Below are 25,386 nucleotides of genomic sequence, written 5' to 3'. Positions count from 1 at the left end.
TATTTAGGATCGGGCAAAAAAAAAATATGGTAGGCTAGGATACCGAAAACACGCCTAACAAAAAAAAGGATGCAATTACACATTTCAGTGTAATGTTACTTATCTGTACTTTTTTGTTGGTATAACCTCGTACTGACACAATTATAGGACCGGTTTAGTTTTGTTTGTACAGGAAGACCGCAGGTGCCCCTCCGTGCATTATTTTGTAAGAAAAATATGGCGTATTTTATGTAAGGGAAGTAACTTTTGCGGAAAATAAACGATCTGTATACATTTGTATTCTTTATTTTCTCATTTACTGAGATTTTGATCAAACACAGTAAAGTGTACAATAATAACATGTAACAATCCGTAGTATGCAACATGTTTTACAAGACTGAAGTATAAACATGGAAAAGACGGAGAAGTATATACATCAAGTATTAATACACAACAATTACATACATTTAATATTATTCAACATTGGCTTGAGATAGGCAGTAAAATAAATAATGCGACAATGGTATATAAGTTCATTAAACATTCGAATATTTTAATGTATACTTAATCCCCTTGTCAAAATTAAATGTAAAAGGTAAGCAGTAGTATCAAGGTTTCTGGTACTTTTTATTTATAGAAATGAGCCGCCCCGCGAGAAAACCAACATAGTATCTTTGCGACCAGCATGGATCCGCGCAGTCTGGTCTGGAGCTATGTATGTCGCAAAGCCACTATGTTAGTTTTCTCATTGCGCGGCTCAAATATGCATAGTATGCCCAAGTTCAATTAATTTTGTGAAAGATAAGTTTCATGTACGAAATTGAATGATTATCAATGAAAAATTGACTAGACAAAAATCTAATACTATTCTTTTATAAAAGTTCTCTTTATGATGGAATTTTAATAAACAGGTGAACAAATTATTGGAAGAAAATCCCTACCTGAAAATAATAGCTCTAATCCACAATAAATTACAGTTATTTACTATTGTATCATCATTGAATTAAGCCACAGTCAGATATACCTTATTGGCCAGGGGGAGGACGGGGACTTACCCACGGAGATGTAAATTAGTAAGAAGAGATTACATACGTCTGTTCTCTGTGGTGACACTGTAAAGTCTGCTCTTCTAGTTGGAGAATCCCGCCCTCTAACGACTTCCGGAAGTAGGTATCACACCACTAATAATACCAACCTTTAGGAACACGGCCGCTAAATGTATCATCCGTCACAACACTCCCCCCAACTTTATAATGAAAGCCTCAGTCCAGTGTGGGAGAAATGTTGTGAATAATAAACCAATGATGATTAGAAACCATCACAGATTTATTAGCCTGTGGAGAACTAGAAGTCCTTTAACCGTACATGACTGGTAGTCATCGAACTGGACTGGAACTCTGTATATTGGACTAGAAGCCCAATAACTGTCATCTTGAACACCTTCTGTACATAGTTTGGATTAGAAATCCAATGGTTTGGCTTCTGGCACTCATGGACATCTGGTGATGACGGACTATAAGTCCATCCTGTGCGGACGATGGTGCACCTTAGCCGACTAGAAGTCAGGCTAATGTGGACTTTACGTTACATTACTGGGACTGCCCTCTGTAGAGATACATCGCGTTGGCAACTGTGATCTCTAACACTCGCTCCACAGTCATCTGTCGGTGTGTGGCTACACTCTTGGCTGCTGCGAAGATCTGACTTGGAGATGATGCCTCGGAACCCATACTTGGAAAATATGGCGCGTCTGACTCCAGAAGTAAGCGGTTTTCGTCGATACTTTGAAGTGCTGCAACCTGTTCAGGATTGAACGACTCGACCAAGTTGGTAAATCCAAAATAAGTTCTTGGGAATATCTCCAACCATCTCTGTATCACATACTGGTTTCCCGTGAAGCAGTGTAGGTGAATGGGGTGATTTTGTCGTACCTTCTGTTGTAAGAAATGGAGAAGCAATAGGAAGGCTTCTGTACCACAATTCCCTTTCATCCCACGGCAATGAATAATCAATATGTGACGGTCTTCAAGCAATGGCAGTACTTTTTCCAGTAATTCCACCTGGTACGACCAGTATTTTATTGGCTCGGAATGATCGAGACCTATCTCGCCGAGCGCTTTTACACGAGGATTCTGTAAAAGCCTCGATAACTGCATCGTGTCCACATCAAGGCTACGTACGCTGTTCTTTGCATGTTTTGGATGAAATCCAATAGCAACTGTCATATCCTCTGGCAAGTCTAGAAGACATTGTTCAGACGGATAGCTTCTAGGATCGCAGTAGACGGCGACTGTTCCAACTAGATTGACCTTTTTATCTGCGTCTACTGGAACACAATTGATAATGTCATCCAGGTTTCCGGCTGGATTAATGTTAAGCTTGCGTAGCGTTCTGTCCAGGTGGAAATGGCTGTCGAAGGCTGCTGGTAGGCGTACTTGTGCTTCAACCTGGGGCTGGATTTCTGCGTTCTCTGGCACTGGATAGTAGTCTTGCCAATACTGTCTCTCATCTGCGTCCAGACTTGCAGCAATCAGCAAGACAGCTTTCCAGTGAATGAGGCATCCTGGTGAATTAGCTGGTTCCAATATAAAATTATCAGGAACTGGTATCCGCAGAAATCTGCACAACTCGGCCATGGCTTTTTCTTGTCTAGGCGTTACCTCGGTGTTATCAGCCGTACTGAGCATTCTCTGTATAACAACGAAAGTAACCAGTTCATCTAACGAAGCAGGCCTACCCAAAAGCCATCTAGTAGCTTGATTTAAAGCATTTCTCCTACCCCGTAGAACTTGTTCATCATCAGGTCTGAGCCTTTCGTCGAAAATCCCGGGCACATGGTACTTGAAAGCGTGTACCTTCATATAGCTGTTTGGTTTTGTACAGCCAGGTACCCAGCAAGGTCTGGAACGACTTTTACCCGAGGATTTTCTTCTTTCCTCTACCGTTTTTTTTGACCTGATGCAGAATATCATCAGTCTTCTGTTTCTTCAGAACTGTTGTAGATATAACCAAAGATTCTAGAGGGACTGCAGTAGCTGATCTCTTCTTCAGGCCTACAGTCGCTTGTTGGTAATCAACGGTCATACCTCTGCCAAATGTCACGTGGCGTTCAACATCTCTGAAGCCGGTTCGATCTGATGATCTTGGTGCCTTCTCATTCCAGTTCTTCCCCGAGCTAGAAGCCCCACTGGAGGTACTGGAATGTGGCCTCGATTTTGCTACGGAGTAAGCATCCCGTTCTTGGTGATGATGAGATGAACTAGAAGCCCGGTCATCCTGGCGAGACTTAGAACGGTCTGAATGCTTCTTTCTGTCTTCAGCCATACTTGATGTCCTAGAAGTATCTTCAGAGTGCCTTCTGGGTTCATGTCTATTCTCTCTCAGATGTCCAGATGAGGAGCTAGAAGCCCTCTTCTGGTCTTCTTTGTCCTTTGGTCTATGTTCTTTTGGATGTCTAGAAGAGGAGCTAGAAGCCCTCTTCTGGTCTTCCTTGTCTGTAGATCTCTTGGAAGCTTTAGGAGACTTTGGCTTGGCGACTTCCTGAGGAGGTGCTTTTACCGGTGAAATCCTGGATTTCTCAGCCAGTCTTGGAGACTTCCTGGGACTGACTATGGCAGTAGCTGATGGTGAATCTGCCTGCTGATCCACTTCCATGGGTTGTGTTGGATCCGCTGCAGTTTCTGTATTAGACTGGACTCTTGGTGACGCAAGAAGTTCGTCTTCGTTTAACTCCAAATCCAATACATCTTCATCAACACTTTCGTCTCCTACTTCTTTTTCCAACGCTTTATCTGATTTTGAAGTTGGAAAGTATCGGATGTCCCTTTTCCCTTTTGTTGGATCATATACTTGTTCCACGGGTTTAGGTAGATCCGGGAGCTTCCAAACATTGTTGCTTATCCAATCCCTGTTGGCTACTTGGAAGGTCAACATACTGTGTGCTGCCTCTTTTAGCCACTGTGTGAGCCTTCTTTTGTTTCTGGTGGCATCTTTCTTTTCCTTCGCAAGTTTTACCATTTTCAACAGGGTGTTTAGCAGAAGTTCAGCCTTTTCCCTCCCTGCCAATCTTGGGCAAAGTGAAAGGTTCTTGACGAAGTCATCGGCTGAAAAATAGACATGACCCCTTTCTAGGTGTTCTTCAACTGTGGTCAGGAAGTCCTTGACGTTACTTGATGGTACAGCCATATCTGAAAAGTACAAGCAAAATGACTTACATGATTTACGCTCACCCTTATCATTGTTTTTTGGCCTTACATGCCTTGCACTTATATTTATCAATGTCAAGAGCGTCTGTCGCGGTGATGTTGATACAAGAGCCGTGGAACCATTCATCACAGTAGTCACACTGTATCATAAATCTTCCGTTCCATGGTTTCCTGCAGATACAATACATATCGTTATCATCATCACTGTCATCTTGCTGTGAAAGATCAGTGTAATCAGGTGATTCCTTGTATTTTGTAATCCACACGGGTATCTTTCGATCCTTGCAAGGCATCATTCTGTCGTGGTTTGTTACGAAAACTGCATTCCGCAATTTCACCCGATACAAATATGATGTGATCTTTTTCATGATGATGGCTGGACCTTTCCAAGGCGAGCAGAGTTTGCGAGATTTGCCTTTCTTGACTGCTGTATCTAGAAGATACACAATGTCACCTTCTGAATAAGGTCTTAATAAGATCTTTAAATCGTAGTCCCGCTTCATGCGCTTCAACGATGTTTTCAGAGTTTCTCTCGCAGCTTCGTGTGCTTTCTGGATGTTCTGCAACAAATTAGAGACATATTCACCATATTCTTCAGACTTTTCTGCTTTGGCATTTGGAAACATTAGCTGAGCTGGTGTATTCACCTCTCTTCCCAACATTAACATGTTTGGTGTAAACCCCGTACTTCTGTTTACCGAAGCCCTTATAGCTGCTGCTATCTGTTGGATGTTTTGGTCCCATTTATCTTGCGATTTACCAATGAAACATCTAACAGCATCCATCACCGTACGGTTAAACCTTTCGACTTGTCCATTCGAAGACGGTCTGTACGGCGTTGTCCTGGCTTTATGAATGTGTAATGCTTTACACAAGGTCTCAAACAATTTACCATCAAAATTGCGCCCTTGGTCTGTATGGATCTGAAGTGGAAAGCCGAATCGACTGAAGAACTCATCGATGGCTGCCTTGGCAGTAACTTCAGCTCTCTGTGAAGGTAGTGGTACACATTCAACCCACTTGGTAAACTGGTCTACCATCATCAAACAATGTTCGTTTCCGTGTGTAGTCTTTGGTAATGGTCCCATAAAGTCTATATGCACACGTTCCATAGGTGCTCCCGCTTGGAATTCTGTCAAAGGAACTCTACCATAGCGTTTCGTTTTCTTGTTCCGATTGCAAACATTACAGGATAACACATATGCTTCGACATCTTTTGAAAGTCGGACCCAGAAGAATTTTTCCTTTAACTTGGCTTTCGTTCTAGCTACCCCTTGATGCCCTGAAGAAGGTATATCATGATGCCAAATCAATGCTTGCTCTTTCAGACTTTCTGGCACTACCAACTGAAGATCTTCTGCATCTGGATTCTTCTTAAAAAGTACACCATCAATCAACAGGAATACTTCTTTATTAAGCCAGTAGTATTTTGCTTCTGGACTGGATAGGAATAGAATTCCTTCATCCGGTTCTTTCTGTCTTTTCAACCAGTCGATAATGATACGCAAATTTTTGTCTTTTGCCTGTTCTGTTTGCAACTCTTCGAAAGTGAACCCCCAACAAGAAAGTTGAGTTATACTTGAATCTATCGCTGCATTTACTGGGCATGCGCAAAGGTACCGCTTCTCACCATCCCCTATTGTAACGATATCGAAATGTGATTCACTTCCGCCAAGACCCATGAGGTCTACTGTAAGAATACTGTCTAGAAGACTAGTTTCTTCACTGTTTTTAGTACTGTCTAAAAGACTTGTACTTTCCCTGTCAGATGTACCATCTAGAAGACCTGTACATCGTTCAGGATCCCAGGGCTGTTTAAACTCTGGTTTACTGTTGAACTCTGCATTGTTATACTTCGAACGAACAGTATCTTTTACCATTGCTACCTCTTCTGGCGTTGACTTCTTCATCTCTGCAGTTGCCCCTAAATAAACATTGCTGTTCTTCCTTACGGTTGTCTGACCTTCCTGCATTGACAGTTTGACCGCATCATCTACTTGTTTTGTGAATTGGTTCCACTGGTTGTGAGCTCGTTTGCAGTAATGACAGCCACCACATGGCAAATCTGCAGGCTTTATGCCAGCTATATATGCTGAACACGGTACCAAGGTGTCCGGAATCCTTGAAAGTGCATCCGCATTTCCGTGTTTAACCCCAGGCCGATGTTTTACAACCATGTTGTATTGAGACAGTTCCTCAATCCATCGTGCCAGCTGACCCTGCGGTTCTTTGAACCTTAATAACCAAGTCAAGCTCGAATGATCTGTTCTCACTGTGAAGACTTTGCCTAGAAGGTAATGTCTAAACTGTCTAGTAAACCTAACAATGCTTAAAAGTTCTTTTCTGGTGGTGCAGTAGTTTTTCTGTTCTGGAGTCAATGTGAAACTGCTATAAGCAATTACTTTTTCCACTCCATCTTGCACTTGAAGAAGTTCTGCACCTATAGCCTTGTCTGAGGCATCACAGTCAAGGATAAATGGATCCTTGTTGTTTGGTAAAGCCAGAACTGGTGGTTTTCAGTTAAAGCTTTCTTCAACGCCTCAAATGACGCTCTCTCCTTATCGCCCCACTTAAACTGATTTTTCCCTGTTAAGTTGTAGAGTGGTTGTGCTTGTTCCGCAAAGTTCTTTACAAAGGAACGATGATAGTTGACCAATCCTAAATATCTTTCTACGTCTTTCGATGATGTAGGTACTGGCCAATTAGCTACCGTTTCTGTGTCTTTTCTAGTCATAGCCAAATTATTTTTGCTAACGATTCTCCCCAGAAATTCGACTTCAGTCTGGAAGAAAATACATTTTCGGGGCTTCAACTTGAGACCATACTTGCGGAACCGCTCAAGGGCGTCTGCTATATTCTTCAAGTGTTCCTCAAAACTTGTCCCCATCACCAGTATATCGTCCAAGAAGGCCAATACTGTTTTCCAGGTCAAACCTCTTAGTATTAAATTTACTACTCGGGAAAACGTTGCTGGTGCATTGGTGAGACCGAAACCCATTCTAACATGTTCGAAGAGTCCAAATTTGGTTAGAAAATGCTGTTTTCTTTCGATCTTCTTCTTTAACTTTTACTTGCCAATATGCTGAATTAGCATCTAGTTTAGAAAACCAGAAACTACCTGACAATGTATCTAGGCAATCTTCCACCAATGGTAGGGGAATGTATCCTTAATCGTGACGTCATTAAGAGATCTATAGTCAATACACCATCTGACTGTATTGTCACGTTTCCGGATCAGAACAGGTGAGGATGCCCATTCTGAAACTGATTCTTGAATGACACCGGCATCTAACATCTTCTTCAAATGTGCTTCCTCCTCTCCAACAAAACAAGCTGGTGTTCTTCTCATACGATGCTTTATTGGGCGGGCATCTCCAGTGTCAATCTTGTGTTCAATTGCGGTGAAGTTCCCCAAATCAAAATCTTCTTTTGCAAATACATCTGCGTAATCACATAGAAGTTTTGCTAACTTCTCACATTGCCCTTCATCTAATTGTTCTTTAGAAGCTTTAAATACTTCTTGTAAATGATCTGGGATCTGTGTTATTGCATCTTCTTTCTGTTTTGGTGCTTGGTTCTTTACTGCTGCATTTATCTTTGACATAGGTTCTCTTTCGACTGTTTTAACAGAATAACTAGAAGTCAATTCTGTTTCCTCATGTACACCATACTTGCAAGTATCTGAGTGGCTATAAGTCACCTCAGATTCTACATCATCTGTTTCCAATATACCCTGTACTTCGAAGGCATTGGCAATTTCTTTACCTTTCTTGAATGTCTTGTAAGAGTTTGTGGCATTGACTATACAAACTATTGGTTTCGTTTCTGAAGATCTAACTGTTCTTGGCATCATTACACCCAACCGATCCAGTAACTCATTTGGCTCTATGAAGTAGTCACTGAGCTGACCATCCATCTTGCATGACAACCAAACAGCTGAATTTGGTGGAACCACGGTTCTTTTAGCCACTGTTACTCTTGCAACAACTGGTTTACCTTCTTTGAACTTGGTATTCATTGGAATTCTTTCCCCATTTAGCACCAATGTGTCAGAGTGCATATCTAACATCACACCTAAATGATGTAGGAAGTCGTGTCCTAGCAGCATTTCATCGCTAATTGGTGCTACATAAACTCTTTCGTGAAATGTTTGAGAACCTATTTGCATTCTTAAAGGTGTGGTTGTAAAACCCTTTAAGACGGCGTCCTTATCTGCCATTTGCATAACGACTTCTTTAACCTTGCCTGGCTTTTTCGGTAGCTTCTCATACACTTGCAATGATAAAATGGTTATTTCTGCACCCGAATCTATTCTGGCCTTGACCTTGGTGTTGCCAACTGTTATGTACACATAGGAAGACCCTGCGCGAACTTGGTGTACACTAACCACTTCATCTTCATTGGTTTCTTGTGTAAGTCGTCCCTCTTCTACTGTTGTATGTGTACTAGAAGTATCACAAACTTTACCGGTTTCCTGAATGCTATGTAGACTAGAAGTCTTACAGTTGTTTGCATTCTTGCTAACAGAAGATTGGTTCTCTGGAATATTATCAGACTTGCTCAAGATATTGACCGTTTCGTCTGTGTGAGGACTAGAAGTCGCTGCAGCATTTTCTGTATCTAGGCCACTTACTTCTTCGGGCTCGGATGAGAGGCCTGCACACCCGGCCCTTCCTTGTTTAAATCTCTGTTCATGCCTCTACCTCTACCTCTGCCTTTGCCTTGTGCTACCCATGCTTTGTATCTAAGGCAATCTTTCTTGGCATGGCCTATCTTTCTGCAGAAAAAACACTCGATAGAACTGTATCGTTTGGCTGGTTTTTCTGTACCAACATTCATCTTCTGCATTTTACCGGTCAATTTCTCTATTGCTTTTTCTATCATCTTCTCAACCCTTGCTTCAGATGGAGAATCGACAGCATTCACCGAAATATCTTCTTTACTTTTTCGCGGCTTTTGTTTTCCGTCGACTGCCTGTGAGATATACTGGTAATGTCTTACTGAATTTAATGCGGTTTCCATGCTTCTTGGTCGTTCGAAACACGCATGTTTTCCAGCTTCTTTATCAATACACCCCTGACAGAATTTGGAAATGGCCTCCTGCATTCGGTGTTGCTCAGGAAGATCTCTAAATGCAGGTGTAGCTAGAGTAAGAACTCTGTCTGACCAATCTTCAAGTGACTCATCGGGACGCTGTGAAGCTTGCTGAAATTTGGCCTTGGATGTTTCCGCCAGTTCTCTTGCACCAAAACGACCTTCAAGTTTCTTCATAATCTGACTGAAGGAAAAGTGATCTCCCATTCTAGTTGTTAACGTAAAGAAATCCAAAGCTTTTCCTTCAAGACTCCAATTCAGATAATCTCTGCTTTCATTTTCAGACCAGTTCAGGACCGACATGTAGCTCTTGAACTTCTGTTTAAATGACAACCAACAGGACTTCCCATCATACCTTAAATTCTTAGGAAGTTTCTTTGGGTCACCCCGCTTTTCTTGATACTTTGGTACATACTTATGGTAATCATTATCATCTTCCTCTGAACTACTGTAATAATAATGTCGATTACCATATTTACTGCGTCGGGGTCGAAAGTGTTGTTGTCTATCTGTAGACGAAGATCTAGAAGACCTATGTCTTGAAGAAGTTTTTCTACTGTCATAATATGCAGATTCCTTAACTCTGGAACTGTATTTATCACTATGTCTTGTCTGTCTACATTTTATGCAAGTACATCGTGACCTTGACCTTTTGTTGGAGTTTGCTTTACTATGATGGTTTCCTGAACTGTGTCTATCCCCAGATCTGCTACTACTACTTGACCTTGATGACCTTTCAGATGACATTGATGATTCAGATGACCTTGAACTTTCAGATGACGATGACCTATCATAGGACCTTGAGCTTTTATTGTTCGAGTGTCTAGATGTCTGATGTCTTGAAGATCTTTCTTTATCTTTAGTATCTTCTGACCTTGATGTATGAGACCTAGCACCCTTGTCATCTGTCCTTGTTCTTGATGATTTAGTGTCATCTGACCTTGCTGTTTTATCCACCTTTTCACTTTGTGGATGTTGATGATGTAATTTAGTATCATCTGACCTTGGTGTTCTTTTGCCAGATTTAGTGTCTTTTAACCTTTTTTCTTTATTACCGGATTTAGTGTCATCTGATCTTGAATTGTATTTATCTTGATTGTGATGTTTACTGGGAGATGCAGAACGTTGAGGCGAAGACTGATATGGATATGATTTTTTATATCTTGACCTTACATCACGTGACCTTGATCTATGACCATTTGACCTTCGGTGTGGAGACTGAGACCTATTTCTTGAAGAACCATGATGTGACTCATGTCGCGATTTAGATCTATCTGACCTATGTTTAGACGGAGATCTAGAAGATCTGTGTCTAGTAGATCTTTGCCTTGAATCAGATCTTTGATGTCTGGGCGACCTTGACCTGTGATGTGTGGAATGTTTATCTGTAACATTACTGTCGCTGGATTTGGTCGGTTCTTCGTGTACATGTCTGTCGCCTGACTTTTTGTCGCTTGATCCTGAATGGCTTTCGTGATTACATGTTGACTTATCTGCTACCGGTTCTGGGTGCGAAATATTTTTTGTCAGAGATATTTTTGGTGTGACAATTTCTTTCTTGATAGGAGACCTTGACTTTGACCATGTACTAGAAGTACTAGGCCCTGTATGTAGTGATGTTGCTTGATTTGGGCGTTCATCAGACTGTGGTGTTTTTGGTAAGGCTGCTATCATTGAAGCAATGTCTGTTCTATTCATGCCTTGACTTAAAGCTAACAACTGTTCAAGACATTCTTCAATTTGTTGATTTAATATTTTGTGTGGGGAATGGGGAGATAATGGTCCCAAGGCGCCTGTCATGAGTGACGTCCCTTTCGGAGTCGTAAAACTATCTGTCGCAGTCTGTTGCACTAGTGGACTGCTTGTAACAGGTGCATCTGTTGTTGTTTTTACAGATAAAGTATCTGGATTAGGCGCAGGTTTTGGTGAAACACTAACTGCTACATTCCCCCCTGTCTTATTAATTTTATCTGGTGAAGTAACTGGAATTGTGAAATCAATATTTTCCAGTATATCTGTTGTTAATTCACCAGGGAACACCATAGCCAAAGCTTCTTTTGTGACAAATCCATATGTCTGTCTAAATGCTATTATTTTTTCCGCCTTCTTCGGTCCTATTGAAGGGATGTTCTGCAATTCCTCTTTGCCTGCCGTATTAATGTTGATGGACATTTTGTGTGTAATTAAATGTCAGTTGTCGGACAAAGCGTAATCACAATTTTTAATATTATGGGTATAGAATACACCAAAATATTTTATACTTTTTGTTGTAAATTGATTTAAGTATAGAATACTCAGACACAATTTATTTTTCTTGTTTATTTATTTACATTTATTTCCAGTATAGAATACTGAAGAAATAATTCAATTTTTATGGTCAAGTAGGTAGAACTGTTTTGTTTTGTGTATAGAATACAACAAAAACAATTTATCTCCAATGTTTATCTATTTAAATCTATTTCCAGTATAGAATACTGAAGAAATAATTTAATATTAGAGGTCTCAATGGTAGAACTTATTTGTTTCGTGTATAGAATACGCCGAAAACAAAATACCTCAGATTACAAGCTACAGACAGCCACTTGTGTATAAAATACACTTTTTTTTTCAAATATTTAAACCGGTCACCCAGACTCAAACAATAAATATTCAAATTTCTATAGCAGTGTATTGGATACACTAAAATATTTTTCCATTGGTAGACACCAGCTCTTTGGTAGACACCACCATTTATATGGAAAAAATAAACCAACCTTATTTCTGTCTGTATATCTGTTGAAAATAGGTAGGTCTAGAAGACTGCTACTCTATAGTTTTATTCTGTAATCTGTTAGAACCTGTAAGAAGAGCAAAGTGAGTCTAGAAGACTTCACCGGAAGTGACAGGTTTCGTGAAAAATTTCAACTAATTTCCGGCAGAAGTTGAAAAATTACTTGGCTTGAAACCTGGAGACTTTACAATTAAATCTATATTTCTTCTCCCAAGCTACAAAAGCCTTTTTCCTGACCGAAACCTTATTGTTGATTATATGATAAATAAATCAAACTAGAAGTCTGGAATTTATTTACCAGCCTGCTCAACCCTTCAGACTGCGCTTAAAACGAAAACCTTCAAGTCACTGCCAAACCTTATGTAGTGTAATCAATTCGCCCTTATGCCGTGCCGGCCTATGACAAAAATGTCAACTCGAAATTGATGCTGTCTACCCTTACGGCAAATGACTGTATCTGCCCGCTAAATTGCCATTTGAATCCTCGTCGCCATTATTGTATCATCATTGAATTAAGCCACAGTCAGATATACCTTATTGGCCAGGGGGAGGACGGGGACTTACCCACGGAGATGTAAATTAGTAAGAAGAGATTACATACGTCTGTTCTCTGTGGTGACACTGTAAAGTCTGCTCTTCTAGTTGGAGAATCCCGCCCTCTAACGACTTCCGGAAGTAGGTATCACACCACTAATAATACCAACCTTTAGGAACACGGCCGCTAAATGTATCATCCGTCACAACATTACCTTAAGGTAAAAGTCATTAATATCATGAACAAATGTGGCTGAACTCACAAAGATAAAGCTTTGTATAATGAAAAATTTTCGAGATCGATGATACTTATTATCAGTGTCAAAAAATAAAATATTTAGTCTATTAACGACTGATAAAGATCTGATGATGTCTAAGCGTTGTTTAGATGGATAAATGTGTCAAAGAAATATAATTTTAGTTTGCCCAAAGCATAACTGCATACAAACGTATGGCTATTAATCAACTGCGGAAGAATTCATGCGAAAGAAATGAAGTATTTTATGAAGTTTTTTTTTTCTTTTATCCTAAAAGTATATGCATCTATCCTTACATTTCTAAATTAAAAAAAAAAGAAACAACAACAACAACATAACAATAATACCAATAATAATATTTATTATTATTATTATTATTATTGTACCAAATTTACATAGAATTCTTTTTATTTATGAACACATTTTAAAGTGCTTTATAGAGCTATCTTTATTCATATTGACAATGATATTATAATTAATTAAATAATTATGATTATTTGATAGTGATGATGATGATGATGATGATGATGATTACTATCATCATCATCATTCCACTTTAATATAGTAATATTTCTTTTGTGTAAGATTATGTACACGGACAAAAACAACTTTACCAGACAAATGAGAAAAAAGAAAAAAACAACGGATACATGTGTATTTGTCAGATGTGAAAGAAGTTCCAGCTATGTTCTTTCTTAAAGTAGTGCTGTTTTTACAATTGGAGAGAGAGAGAAAAAAAGAAGAAGTGCATGTCACCTCTGTGCCACTGTATGTATTTACATAGGTTCAAGTGGTTTATTGTCATCCTCTATTATTAACTATATATTTTGACCTTGTATTTGTATTACTGATTATGTTTATAGATAAAAAAAAACAGTTAATTTACTGTAAATTTTAAATTCTAAATAAAATGTTCTGTTCTGTTGAAATCAAAAGTATGCTGTTTCAAATCCATCGGACATAAAATGTTAACAGATTACTTATTAACATTCCTTTAACTTGGAGAATACGCAGTTCGCAGGCTGACATTCAGGTCCACTACCTTAAACACACTTTACATACTGGCTGAATGGCAAGCAGCGCAGATGCCGCCAGCAGGCTAAGGTTTAAGATATGATATATTTTTTTCTAATATTAGCAAGGTTCATTCAATATTTACAGAAGCCGAGCACCCCTAAACTAAACACGAAAAGGCATTCTTAAGATATTCCAGGAAGAATAACGAATTAGGATATTTCTTGCCAAGTTACAATAAAAGAAATATGTTTGTTTGTTTTGACCGTTTACAACAGTATTTCAGTTATGTAATGAGTGGTCAGTTAACCTAACAAGTTTTCATGGATTCTGTACCAGTAACAACCTGATCACCGGAAGTAACTGTTAGCCTCCACACATGAATTAGAGGTGGAGGGCGAATGATATCATATCAGATAAAATGCCATGCCTGATATAACTCACGAGCCAGCAATCTGGGTTCTATCGAAGGGCCCGTTCCTTTTAAACTTTTGTTTACATTCGTTATAAGTGTGTATTTTTAATGCAAATCTCAATAATTTACCAAACTGAAATTTTTGATATACGAAAGAGCATTATCTATTTTTAGAATTTTTAGAATAAATATGACTGACGTATATAAAAACACTGCGCTCAGTGATAACATTTTAAACTTGCAATAATATATAACATCATATGCTTCAGTGCATTTTACTACCTACTCCCAATTAAAAAAGAAATACATCAGGTTTTATAATCTATAAAACAAGAGTGGGCAGACTGTTACAGAATACGCCCGTCATCGAATCTGGTCTAAATCAAGGGCCATAATCAAAGAGTGCCTGGGGCGATTTGGCTGATTATCGAACCTGGACGAGATATTTTGCTCACAAACATTGTCAGCAAGTTTGGTAAATATACAACGAAAACGGTTTGACTTAGAGGGCGGCCGACAAGGCTAAACTTGAAGATTTTCGAGTAATTCAAGGGCCATAACTCAAGAGAACCTCTTGGGATTTTGCTGGTTATCAAACTTGACCGAGATATTATGCCCATAAACACTGTCACCAAGTTTAGTGAAGATCGCATGAAAACATTTTGAGGGCGGACAATGCTAAAATGCAGATTTTGAGAAATTCAAGGGCCGTACCTCAAGAGAGCATGGAGCGATTTTGCTTGTTATTAAACTTGGCCGAGATATTATGCCCACAAACATTGTCAACAAGTTTGGTGATGATCGGAAAAAAACTGTTTGACTTAGAGAGAGAACATGCTTTTGGAAGCCGACCGCTGCCACGGGTGTTCACATAATACGCCCCGCTCTTTTAGAGACGGTCGTATAATAAGCAAATTCGTTTTTAGGCAAGAAAATCAGAGGAAAATCATTACACAAATAATATAACTGCTTTGTCAAGCCACCTCTTACAGTCAGTTTTATTTGTTGTTAGATATTTGACGTAAGGATAAACAACGGGTAACTTGAAAGCACGAGCACGGTTCGTTCCGTGCACCCGACGCTGTGGTTTGCGGTAAAGGGAGACACCGAGTTTATGGATAGTAACTTTCCCTGTCAAATATTCACCATTGCTAAATAGTCATCATTGCTATTTTCCACTTACCAAGTTTTGTACCGATGTTTCTCATTACAGAGCTGGTGCAATCGTTCTGCGCATGCCCGGAATAATTATCAACAGGGGCACACTGCAAAATTACGCTTTTTTTTTTTTTTTTTTTTTTTGCATGTCCGCACGCATTTAGTGTATAAAATGCATAATATACTGACTGAAAGTTAGGGTTAGTATCACCATGGTTACAAAATACATGCATTTAAGGTATTTTTCGTTCAAATTTAGTTAACGGGCGCATCAGCCCTGTTTTTAGTCACAGCCGTTTTGTATCTTAAATATAATTAACTTGTACTTGTTGTTGGATTTTGTACGTACGGAGAAATAGCGCTTTCAAATTTGATTAATTATTTTACTTAGAAAATGAAATGCCAATTAGAACAACTTGAGATAATTTTTCTCGGGCAGCATCCTGATATCCATCCTTGCTGTTTTCCAATTACCATATCTTAAGTATAGTTAAAATGTATTTGTTGTTGGTTTTTGTACTAAATTATTTATTTTAAAATTACTCGCCCACAATTTGCTTGAACTTTTTATCATGTTCGTTTCCAGTAAGTTTGGTACAGAATATGCCACATAAAATAATAAATGGGGTAAAAATAAAAGTTTTATATTAGCAAAATGATTCTAATATAATGATTGTTCTTTAAATCATCATTTCAGAGGCTTTGCAACGGTTTTAATCACCTCCTGCAAAGGTTATTTTTAAGAATATCTTACAAGCATCTTTTGTCAGTTAACCGGTAGTCACTTTCAGAAGACTCACTTTTCATGGATTTTAGAGAGAAAATATTTTTCGCCTAAAATGTGAGGGTTAGTCTGTTTAAAGCGATTATCTGAATATAGAACTATAAATAGAATCTAATCAGATAGATGACAGATGTAGATTGTCCACTGACCAGTGACATTGAGCAGGTGCAGTTCGGTCACTATTTTGAATTTATCTCAAGGAATGAGCTCTACCATTGATAAAAGCTTCTTAGAGTCATTATTGTAGAAAGATGGCAAACATGGGAAATGCGTTTATATTTTTTCTTGTATTTGTACATGTATCAGGCAAGTACCTGCATTTTAGTTTGTTTTCTTTCGGTGTTAAAGTTTACTGTAGACCAAAATTGGTAATAGATCTATTAGCACTAAAACATTTCAAAACTGGTGATGCGACAATGTGATGTAAGGTAGAAACTCAATATTTGAAATATTTGAGCCGCACCATGAGAAAACCAACATTGTGCGTTCGCGACCAGCATGGATTTAGTCAAGCCTGCGCATCCGCGCAGTCTGGTCAGGATCCATGCTGTTTGCTTTCGGTTTCTCTAATTGCAGTAGTCTTTGAAAGCGAAAAGCATGGATCCTGACTAGTCAGCACGGATGCTCAGGCTGGTCTGGATTCACGCTGGTCGCAAATGCACTATGTTTGATTTTCTCATGGCGCGGCTCATTTGTCATTTTTAATATTTGTACAATAGCAAATTTTATAGCGTTAGTGTCATGCGTTCTGGTTTAAAAAAATACTTGTTCAACATAATTGCAGTTATTTAAATATTACATATATCATCCTAGAGGATTGAGTATAAAGCTAATAGCTTTTTAGAAATTCTCTCCGTATACATGATATAATTTCAACGGCAACGGTATCTATCTTCCATATTCTGCTTGCAGTTTCTTCGTTTATCAATAAGGTATGACATAAATTTGTCAAAACTGTAATATAAAAAGTAATACATTTTCGGATATAAAATTTGAAATGTTTATAAAAGAATTGTTTATATATTAGTACATGTATACGCAAATTTGAACTTTGAAACGACTTTGAAATTTGAACAACTTCATGCGTTTAACACTTAACCTGCTAAATTTCTATAATGAAGTTGTTCATCTTTCAACTTGGATAGTCCTATTAAATGTTAAAAAGGGTTCTTGCCAAAAAGATACAGACTGAATGGCGAACAGTACAGATCTTGATCAGACTGCACGGACAAGACTGATCATGTTCAACACTTATCACAAAGGCATTAAAATGATATCACGCAAAGCCTAAGCGTATTTTTAGAATATCAATCACTACAGCAGATAATTGAGCCGTGCCATGAGAAACTGACCAACATAGTGGGTTTGCGACCAGCATGGATCCAGACCAGCCTGCGTATCCGCGCAGTCTGATCAGGATCCATGCTGTTCGCTTTTATAGCCTATTGGAACTGGAGAAACTGTTAGCGAACAGCATGGATCCTGACCAGACTGCGCGGATGCGCAGGCTGGTCTGGATCTATGCTGGTCGCAAAGCCACTATGTTGGTTTTCTCATCGCACGGCTCATATATTTAAGGACTCAAAATATCTGTTGTATTTTAGCACAATTTCAGAATCCATTTTCCGCCATGCTGAATACCGGAAATGGAAATAAAACTAATGGCACCGGATGTACATCTAGATCAATGTCGTGCGCCCCCTGGTGTAGCAGAAGTCTCGATGCAAGTGGGTGTGTGGTATGTCACTGCAATACGGGAGGTAACTCAATTCTTTTATCATTGAAATTTATAAACATAGTGCCATTATGTTTTTCAAGTATCAGACTGCATTGTTCGTAATGTTCAGATTTAACACAATATTGCAATAGTGCATGTACAGAGCAACTGACTCCTAGCCAGGAAGCGTCAGGTTGGAATCCCGGGAAGAGCAGAATTTCAGCTAGGACTGGTTATCCTATTTTAAAGACAGGGGTAGTCTTTAGGCGTAGTTATCACTTTCTCTGTAATATGAATCAGCTTAAACACTATTCAAAACTCAGAATTTTGATATCTATAGTCTGTTTTCAATTGTGATTGGTGTTGCTGTTTACTAGAAAAAAAGATGAAACCGCTTTTTCGTAATTACAAAGTTTTCTTTATAGGAATAAGCCCAATGGGTGGCATGAACCCCATGAGCGGTGGAATGAATCCTATGGGAATGCACCCAATGGGTCAAATGGCCCAAATGTTCCCAGGACTGACTGGCGGAATATCCCCAATGACCGGGAGTGTCCAAAAACAAGGACAAACAGCGTGTCCCCCGACCCCAACAACATGTCCGGTGCCTCAGCCATGGTGTGAAAGAATAGCAGACAACAATGGGTGTATTAAATGTCTCTGTGGAAAGGGTATGTGTAATTAGTTCCTAGCGTTCTCTGAAACAATTTGCGGTCCTTTGGGATCCCCGAGTACATTCATTTTTTTAGTAACGGATTTCTGCTTAAGTTTGTGCTACACGGTGCATATCCATATCGGCGGACTCTTTGCGAAATCTGCTATATCGGCGGTTTCTTTGCGTCGGCACCGGCTATTCTTTGCTAAAAACGATGTCCAGGTCGGTAGAGGAGGCGAAAGAATGAGCTGCAATCCATGAAAATAGGTATGCTGCTCAAAAAATAAGTAGAGCACGGAACATTAGAAAGTCTTTACTATGTATTGTAGTGTTTACTTTTTAATTATCAGAGATTTTGCTCGCAAACTCGATGAAATTAGTTAATGGTGTACTGACATGGAACACTAATCTGACCTTTTCCACAGTCGTTAACGAGTTTTTGCTTTGATATCAAATGGACTATTTGTATTCATTTTACAATATTCTTCCAAAAAGAAATACTGACAAATAGGCCGAAATGTAAATGGAATTATTCAAAACCCCGGTATAAATATGCACCGTGTGCTAGGGACGTGAGTGGTGTTGCACATTTTCGAATTACATGTACCTCTTGCGTAGGGACTCGTTCAAACCGAGCCAGCTTATATCTAGCTTAGTTGCGGTTTATGGTTTTTAGATTTTGTTGATGTTGCATACAAGTTAACAATTTTCAGCTATAGATAGATATTTTAGCATAAAATAAAACTGCCTTTCTTTTCACTTTTCGGGGATGTTTTAACAGGGGAGAAAACATGTCTTAGCAGAGAGGTTCTCGCGCTCTCGTGCTTTTAATACGCCTTTTTATATATGCGCGTTACGGTCCAGAACGGATAATTCAAAAGGAAATGACGCCAACGCGAAAAAACAACGTATTTCATTGACAGTTATTCATGTTGAGGGACAATTTATTCGTTTATTAGTTTTTTTACGCATTTTATGTAAAATTAGCGTCATTGCATGTTCGTTTCGTGTTATAACATCTTCAGATTACCTTGGGAAACGTTGTTAACCTTTCCCTGCGGGCTCGGGCAGCAACCAAACCCTTTTTTCAGCCGGAATATATTTTCAGTCATACAGTTGGGAATTAATTCATTTTCATTGCTTGATAGAAAAGAAATATACATAAGCATTAAATTGAAAAATAAAACAATATTCAGTTAGAGGCGAACGCGCTTCATTCTTGTAAGCACCTATCAGATCAGACCTATTCAGAAAAGAAGTGCATTCAAGAAAAGAAGCTCATGCGCACTGGGAAGTACTTGGCTACAATACTCTTTTTTTCTGCATAATGTTGACATATTCCCAATAGCTGCAGCACTCATCACTTGAAGAATCTTGTTAATTGACTTTATTTTATATTTTCTTGGAGGTTATTGTCAGTACTGATTCTAAACGGAAAAGTTTTGGGTTATTTCTGATACAAGAAAATATTTTCAGTCAAACATAAACTGCAAAAATCAGCTTAAAAACTAGACCCCAAATTGTAGTGGTGGTGTATGACTTAAGTATCAATGCCGACTTTTGTCACTTTATTATGCTACTTAATTGTCAAGCATAGATCTGTCGTGTGATTTCAGCAAAAGCATGCAAAGAAAATGTACATAGCAAAACCAACAAAAAGAAAGAAAAAATAAAAAAGGAGGACAATTTGAACCCGCCATTATACGATTCTCCTTTTAAGCCGCATTAAACTGTTTTCCTCTTTTTCAAAAGAACTGGTAGCCTACGTGCAAACGCTGAATGGGCAGACAATACAAACAACTCAGAGACCATTTAATGACACAACAACCGTTCAACCAATCACGACGCCTGATAAAACTACGTATGCGCCGACGACATCCACTAAGATTCAGTCTTGCCTAGATACTTTCTACTGTACAAAGATATGTGATTTTGGTTTTAAGACCGATTCTTCAAACTGTCCTTTGTGTGAATGCTTGGACGGAACTTTGATTGACACACCAGGTAATCAAAAAAAAAAAAAAAAGTGAAGAACTATGCTTTTGGTAACAGTGACAGGAATTTATGATCTTGTAAAAGTATTCCGATTTTCCCTAAAATCTGCATAGTATAAATAAAATTGTACGTCTGCTTGTCTATCAATTAAACAAAATAAACCGTTTTCTCAAACTAAATGGTATTGTAGATCGAAACAATATCAATCTCTTTGAGTAATTGCTTTGAGTAATTGATTTAAGACCCTTGTTTTCAGTCCTTTTTCTCGTTTTGCTCAAAGACTACTTTACGAGGTATATATTACATATTGCTCTCTTAAAACAACAGCGAAATAGACATGCTTGCACACTTGACAAGCATTTCCGGTGGTTTTTCCAATACCGGAAATGGCGTATACCGGAAATGGAGGAAATGCCAGATAACTCATGCTGTAAATGACTTCTATCCAAGTTCGTTGTTTTAGAAGTAAATTAACTTTTTTTTCATGGTAAACTCGATAATAATAAAATACCTTTATACTTGTTCTCTATTCCTTGCAGTGTAGTTGTCTATAAGAAAATGTGGTCTTAAGAAGTGCTACAAATTGTTAGACAAACCAGAGCTTTACGTTGTTGTTCGTCTCTAAAACGTCGCATTACGGTCATTTCTGTATCCAGCTCAGTACCTCGAGATCAATACGCTACTTTTAAAAAAAAAAGGTGCTTTAAAGAGAGTGACTCGATTATTTTGTTTGTTCTTTTGCTTTTTCTAGAATACGGCATTGGAGAAAACATAATTTATCATTTCCAGGTGTAAGGTGAAATATCCGGTTCTTGGGTATCTCTTATCTTGGTAACTTCTCAAAATCTCACTACCGCAAAAAGACTTACCCTCTAGCCGGATATTCCCGTCTGCAACTACATTGATAGAAATATTATTTTGTTCTTTACCAAGTATGGTTCTAAGTCTTTTGACTGAATGCCACCATACCTTTTTCAAATTGCTATCCATTCTTAACCTGATTTGTACCTCAAAATGATAAAACTATATAATTATGCTTTTAAAAAGGAACGAGTTTTTGGCATCTTTGTGATAAATTTTGTATCAGACTTCATGTTGATTTCTTATGACTCTTTTAATTTATTCCAGTCAATGCAACTGATCCTCCAGGAAAATTTGCATCAAAAACAACCAGCAGCCGTCCAATTGTGACGGATCAAGTGACGTCATGTCCGGGAATATTCGACTGTGCAATAATTTGCAACAACGGGTATAAAACAGACATACACGGCTGCCCTCTTTGTGAAAATTGACTGCGCAATAAAATTTAACAACTGACACATCGTTGTCTAAAAGCCGCCCCGGATAAGTTCAGTTTGTAGAGCGCATGCAATTTAGTCATAAGGTCGTGTGCCTAATCCAAAACCGAGGCGAATTTTTCCGTGTCAGTTGATTTTTTGAATTACCGGGTACTAAAAGAGCCGGAACACCTGATAACTGATCTTAAGCTTTATTCAATTTAAGGTAGTTGATCCGTTATGATAATACGTTCTTTACGGAAAGTCACGAAGAATGCCGAATGAGCTAACGTGTATTTTTGCTATAGGGAACGTATTGGAAATAATGCTTTTACTGTATCACAATATTGTTTATCTGCTGTTTTCGCATTGTTTCTAAAGTTTAAAAGAAAATATGCATAGGTGTGGTGGAAAACGAATAGCAACGATAATTATGCAATTTTAAGAGCATATTTGCGCTAAATGTCTAATAATATCTAAAACACAAAATAAATGACAGTCGTCTTACCTAAAATCCCACAATTCGCTCCACTTGATCCGAGATCATACGTTACTGGTCTTCTTTTTCAAACCAACAAATGGACGCGGTGAATTAAATACTGTGTCTTGTACCTGTGATCTCACTTGTATATACTTCATAAAGTTCCAAGTTTCATTATGCGCTTCGAATTTAAGTTTTAAACCCTTACCTGCTAAATTTCTATAATGAACTTGTCCGTCTCTCAATGGGACGTATCATTATTGTTAAACGGGGTGCTTACATAAAAATACTGACTGAACGTATGTGCAGGCTGATCACAATCTACACTGGTCTCAAAGGCAGATTCAGTCGTGTTTAGCATGATTAAGGTTAATACGGATGTTTGTCGGTCCTAACTGATGTACTTTTGTAATAGAACAAGAACACTTGTCGAAGTAATGAATAATATCGGAGTTTCATTGCAAAACTTCTCATCAGCCAAGTCTACTTTTTTTTCTTTTTTTTTCTTGCTTCTAATAGATAGTCTTTAAGAATTATTATTATGTAGGTAACATAATTTCCACAAAGTCTGTACCGTATATTATAGAACGAGCCGCGCAATTAGAAAACCAACACAGTGGGTTTGAGACCAGCACGGTTCCAGACCAGCCTGCGTATCCGCAGATGGTTTCCCTAATTGCAAAAGGCTTTAAAAGCGAACAGCATGGGTCCTGACCAGACTGCGCGGATCTAGCTGGTCGCAAAGCCAATATGTTGACTGTCTACGGCGCGACTCCGGATTCGAACCCACGCCTCCGAAGAGACTGATGCCTTAAACCAGCGCCTTAGACCGCTCGGCCACGCTACCAGCTTCGTATGTCAACCTTAGATAAAGAAAATAACGTGTACCTGTAGTAAACTAGTATGTGTAACAAACGAACTATTGGTGCGTTTAACAGTGCATCGGGGAATTAGCTCAAGTGGTAGAGCGCTCGCTTAGCATGTGAGAGGTACCGGGATCGATACCCGGATTCTCCAAGGTTTGATATTTTTGTTTTTATTTCATTTCTTATCTTAATTTACACTGTCGTGGAGGAATGCTAAAAAAAGTCACTTGACCCTCACCTGTGTGTTTAAGAAACCCCACTTTGGATGTAGAATTGTTTCATGTGAGGAAGCCATCACGCTCTAGCTTAAGGAAGGCTTCTATTCAACGCGTGTCTGAAAATCGCCCGGATCGGCACCCGGGGATCTTTCTCCATCACGGAAGCTGGAAAATCGCCATTATATGACCAACCTTTTAACTAAAATCCCAGCATAATTAGCACTGTTGTAAACTCTGGCGTACAATTTATGCTTTATAAAGTGGAATACAACTGCAATTTACTAACACGAACACCTGCAATGAACCCGAAAGCTCACCGGGGAGCCTGCTTCCCATTACCATCGCAAATGCCAACACTTCCGGTTCTGGGCGGAAGAAATCTTCTCCGCATTTCGAGCACTTATTTAATGTCTACCAGTGATTTAAGCAAAGTTTCATGTGGAAAAGTTGTCAGTAACTTCAGGATAACAAGGCAGTTCTTCTAAGTAAAATAAAACAGTGGAAAACCACAGGTCGCACGACACGACATAAATGAAAATGTTGCAGGCTCGGTTTGATTGAGCCTGTTCATGGACGGTAGTGGAAGTGCAAACTACCGTCTACGCCCTCTAGCCCCGGGTTGAGCAGAACTCAACATTTACAAATGTTATAAGTACCAGAGTATTTTTCTAAAATAAAAGGAAAATTATATGGCAGCGGTGGGATTCGAACCCACGCGTCCGAAGACACTGGTGTCTAAAACCAGCGCCTTAGACCGCTCGGCCACGCTACCTCCTTCAAGTATATACTGAACAATACGAAAATAGTAATGGTTTATACAACTATAAATATCTATACGTATTAGTATATGCGTTTATCATCTTATACATTAAAACTATCAATCGCACAATGCAGAACGTGGCCGGTTAGCTCAGTCGGTTAGAGCGTCGTGCTAATAACGCGAATGTCGTGGGTTCGACCCCCACACTGGCCAGCTGAATTTTTTTTTTCAGAATAATTTTTTAAAATAAACGAATCTGTGTAACGTTGCGCATGTAGAACTCATTTAAATCGTATGATTTTATTATCAAGATCAGCAGCCTTCACACATTAACAGGTATAACGGCTGTTTCATGCTCTTCAACGACATTTTAACAGATAAAATGTGTTTACAGCATTCATTTTTACGCAACCGAACAGAAGAAACAGGATCTATTTATAAGGGATTTCTTTCAGTTACTCTCAAGTAGCACACATTTAACACATTAGCGCTCTGATCGTCCACCAATAACACCAGGACACACACCATCCCCGAAAGAATAACAAAAAAGAAATAATATCTGAGTTTAATTTTAAAACTTCTGATAAACCAAGTCTACTGATTGCACCATTTAGGATTGCCTACCATTGCCTGCTAAACTTTCTATAATGTAATGAACTTAAAGGGGATGCATACCAAATAATTACTGACTGGATGGAAAAAAGTGAAGATCATGATCCGAGTGCATGGCTGTGCAGGCTAATCATGATATACACTGTTGGCAAAGGTAGAATTAATCGTATCCAGCATGATAAGAGTTAAATAAAACGTCTTAACTTTATGGTTTATAGTAGAATTCTGATATTTGAGATCTGGCTATCTTTATATAATAATGGCATGAGAGTTGTGTAAAACTAGATAATTCTTTAGTTAAAAGTCTTACGAAGCTATTTGCAGGGGAACTATGTTTTACAACAAAAGTCCAAATATTTGGAATGTTAGCAATCGCCTTGTAGAAGAAATACCGAATGTATTTCCAGACCAGCTCTACAGCTCGTCACTTCAAGGCAAGAACAAGTGGATAAGTGCACTGACTGAAAGAAGGACTTATTAATTTTTTTGCGCTTTTTTTAGATGAACTTATTAAGGCTAACACAGAAATATTTACTGTTTTTAAAGAATTTTGTTTGTTTGTCATAGCGATATTTTAGTAGGGCTTAGCATCGAC

At 38.7% G+C, this 25,386-nt stretch overlaps 3 protein-coding genes and 3 non-coding genes across 6 annotated transcripts; 3 read left to right on the top strand and 3 right to left on the bottom strand.

Moving 5' to 3' along the window:
• Window positions 1-1,568: 1,568 nt before the first annotated feature.
• On the bottom strand, window positions 1,569-2,840 carry LOC123550638 (uncharacterized metal-dependent hydrolase BU355-like). The gene has a single exon (XM_053532120.1). The coding sequence runs from the start codon at window positions 2,838-2,840 to the stop codon at window positions 1,569-1,571; it is 1,272 nt and encodes a 423-aa protein (XP_053388095.1).
• A 52-nt stretch (window positions 2,841-2,892) lies between these two features.
• On the bottom strand, window positions 2,893-12,783 carry LOC128551306 (uncharacterized). The gene is made up of 3 exons (XM_053532119.1): window positions 12,650-12,783; window positions 12,032-12,115; window positions 2,893-4,166 (listed from the first exon to the last, which is right to left on the bottom strand). Exon 3 carries the CDS (start codon window positions 4,162-4,164, stop codon window positions 2,893-2,895), a length of 1,272 nt encoding a protein of 423 aa, XP_053388094.1. The 5' UTR covers window positions 4,165-4,166; window positions 12,032-12,115; window positions 12,650-12,783.
• A 5,580-nt stretch (window positions 12,784-18,363) lies between these two features.
• Window positions 18,364-21,869, top strand: LOC128551305 (uncharacterized). Its single transcript, XM_053532118.1, has 4 exons — window positions 18,364-18,598; window positions 20,335-20,586; window positions 20,834-21,007; window positions 21,706-21,869. Exons 1-4 carry the CDS (start codon window positions 18,364-18,366, stop codon window positions 21,867-21,869), a joined length of 825 nt encoding a protein of 274 aa, XP_053388093.1.
• Window positions 21,870-23,279: 1,410 nt separating this feature from the next.
• Trnaa-agc (transfer RNA alanine (anticodon AGC)) lies at window positions 23,280-23,352 on the top strand. Its single transcript has one exon. It is a non-coding gene; the product is annotated as a tRNA-Ala (tRNA).
• Window positions 23,353-24,109: 757 nt separating this feature from the next.
• On the bottom strand, window positions 24,110-24,191 carry Trnal-uag (transfer RNA leucine (anticodon UAG)). Its single transcript has one exon. It is a non-coding gene; the product is annotated as a tRNA-Leu (tRNA).
• A 127-nt stretch (window positions 24,192-24,318) lies between these two features.
• Window positions 24,319-24,392, top strand: Trnai-aau (transfer RNA isoleucine (anticodon AAU)). The gene has a single exon. It is a non-coding gene; the product is annotated as a tRNA-Ile (tRNA).
• Window positions 24,393-25,386: the final 994 nt, after the last annotated feature.

Source organism: Mercenaria mercenaria, chromosome 19 (genome assembly GCF_021730395.1).
Source record: "Mercenaria mercenaria strain notata chromosome 19, MADL_Memer_1, whole genome shotgun sequence".
In the NCBI taxonomy this organism is placed as follows: domain Eukaryota; kingdom Metazoa; phylum Mollusca; class Bivalvia; order Venerida; family Veneridae; genus Mercenaria; species Mercenaria mercenaria.
This window is presented reverse-complemented; position numbering and strand designations above follow the sequence as displayed.

Bases quoted from the DNA above. Each gene is read 5' to 3' on its own strand.
- LOC123550638 (XM_053532120.1), bottom strand. From the start codon at position 2,840: ATGAAGGTACACGCTTTCAAGTACCATGTGCCCGGGATTTTCGACGAA.
- LOC128551306 (XM_053532119.1), bottom strand. From the start codon at position 4,164: ATGGCTGTACCATCAAGTAACGTCAAGGACTTCCTGACCACAGTTGAA.
- LOC128551305 (XM_053532118.1), top strand. From the start codon at position 18,364: ATGGGTGGCATGAACCCCATGAGCGGTGGAATGAATCCTATGGGAATG. The intron at 18,599-20,334 runs GTATGTGTAATT...CTTTTTCAAAAG, and splicing joins TAAATGTCTCTGTGGAAAGG to AACTGGTAGCCTACGTGCAA. The intron at 21,008-21,705 runs GTAAATGACTTC...AATTTATTCCAG, and splicing joins AATGCCAGATAACTCATGCT to TCAATGCAACTGATCCTCCA.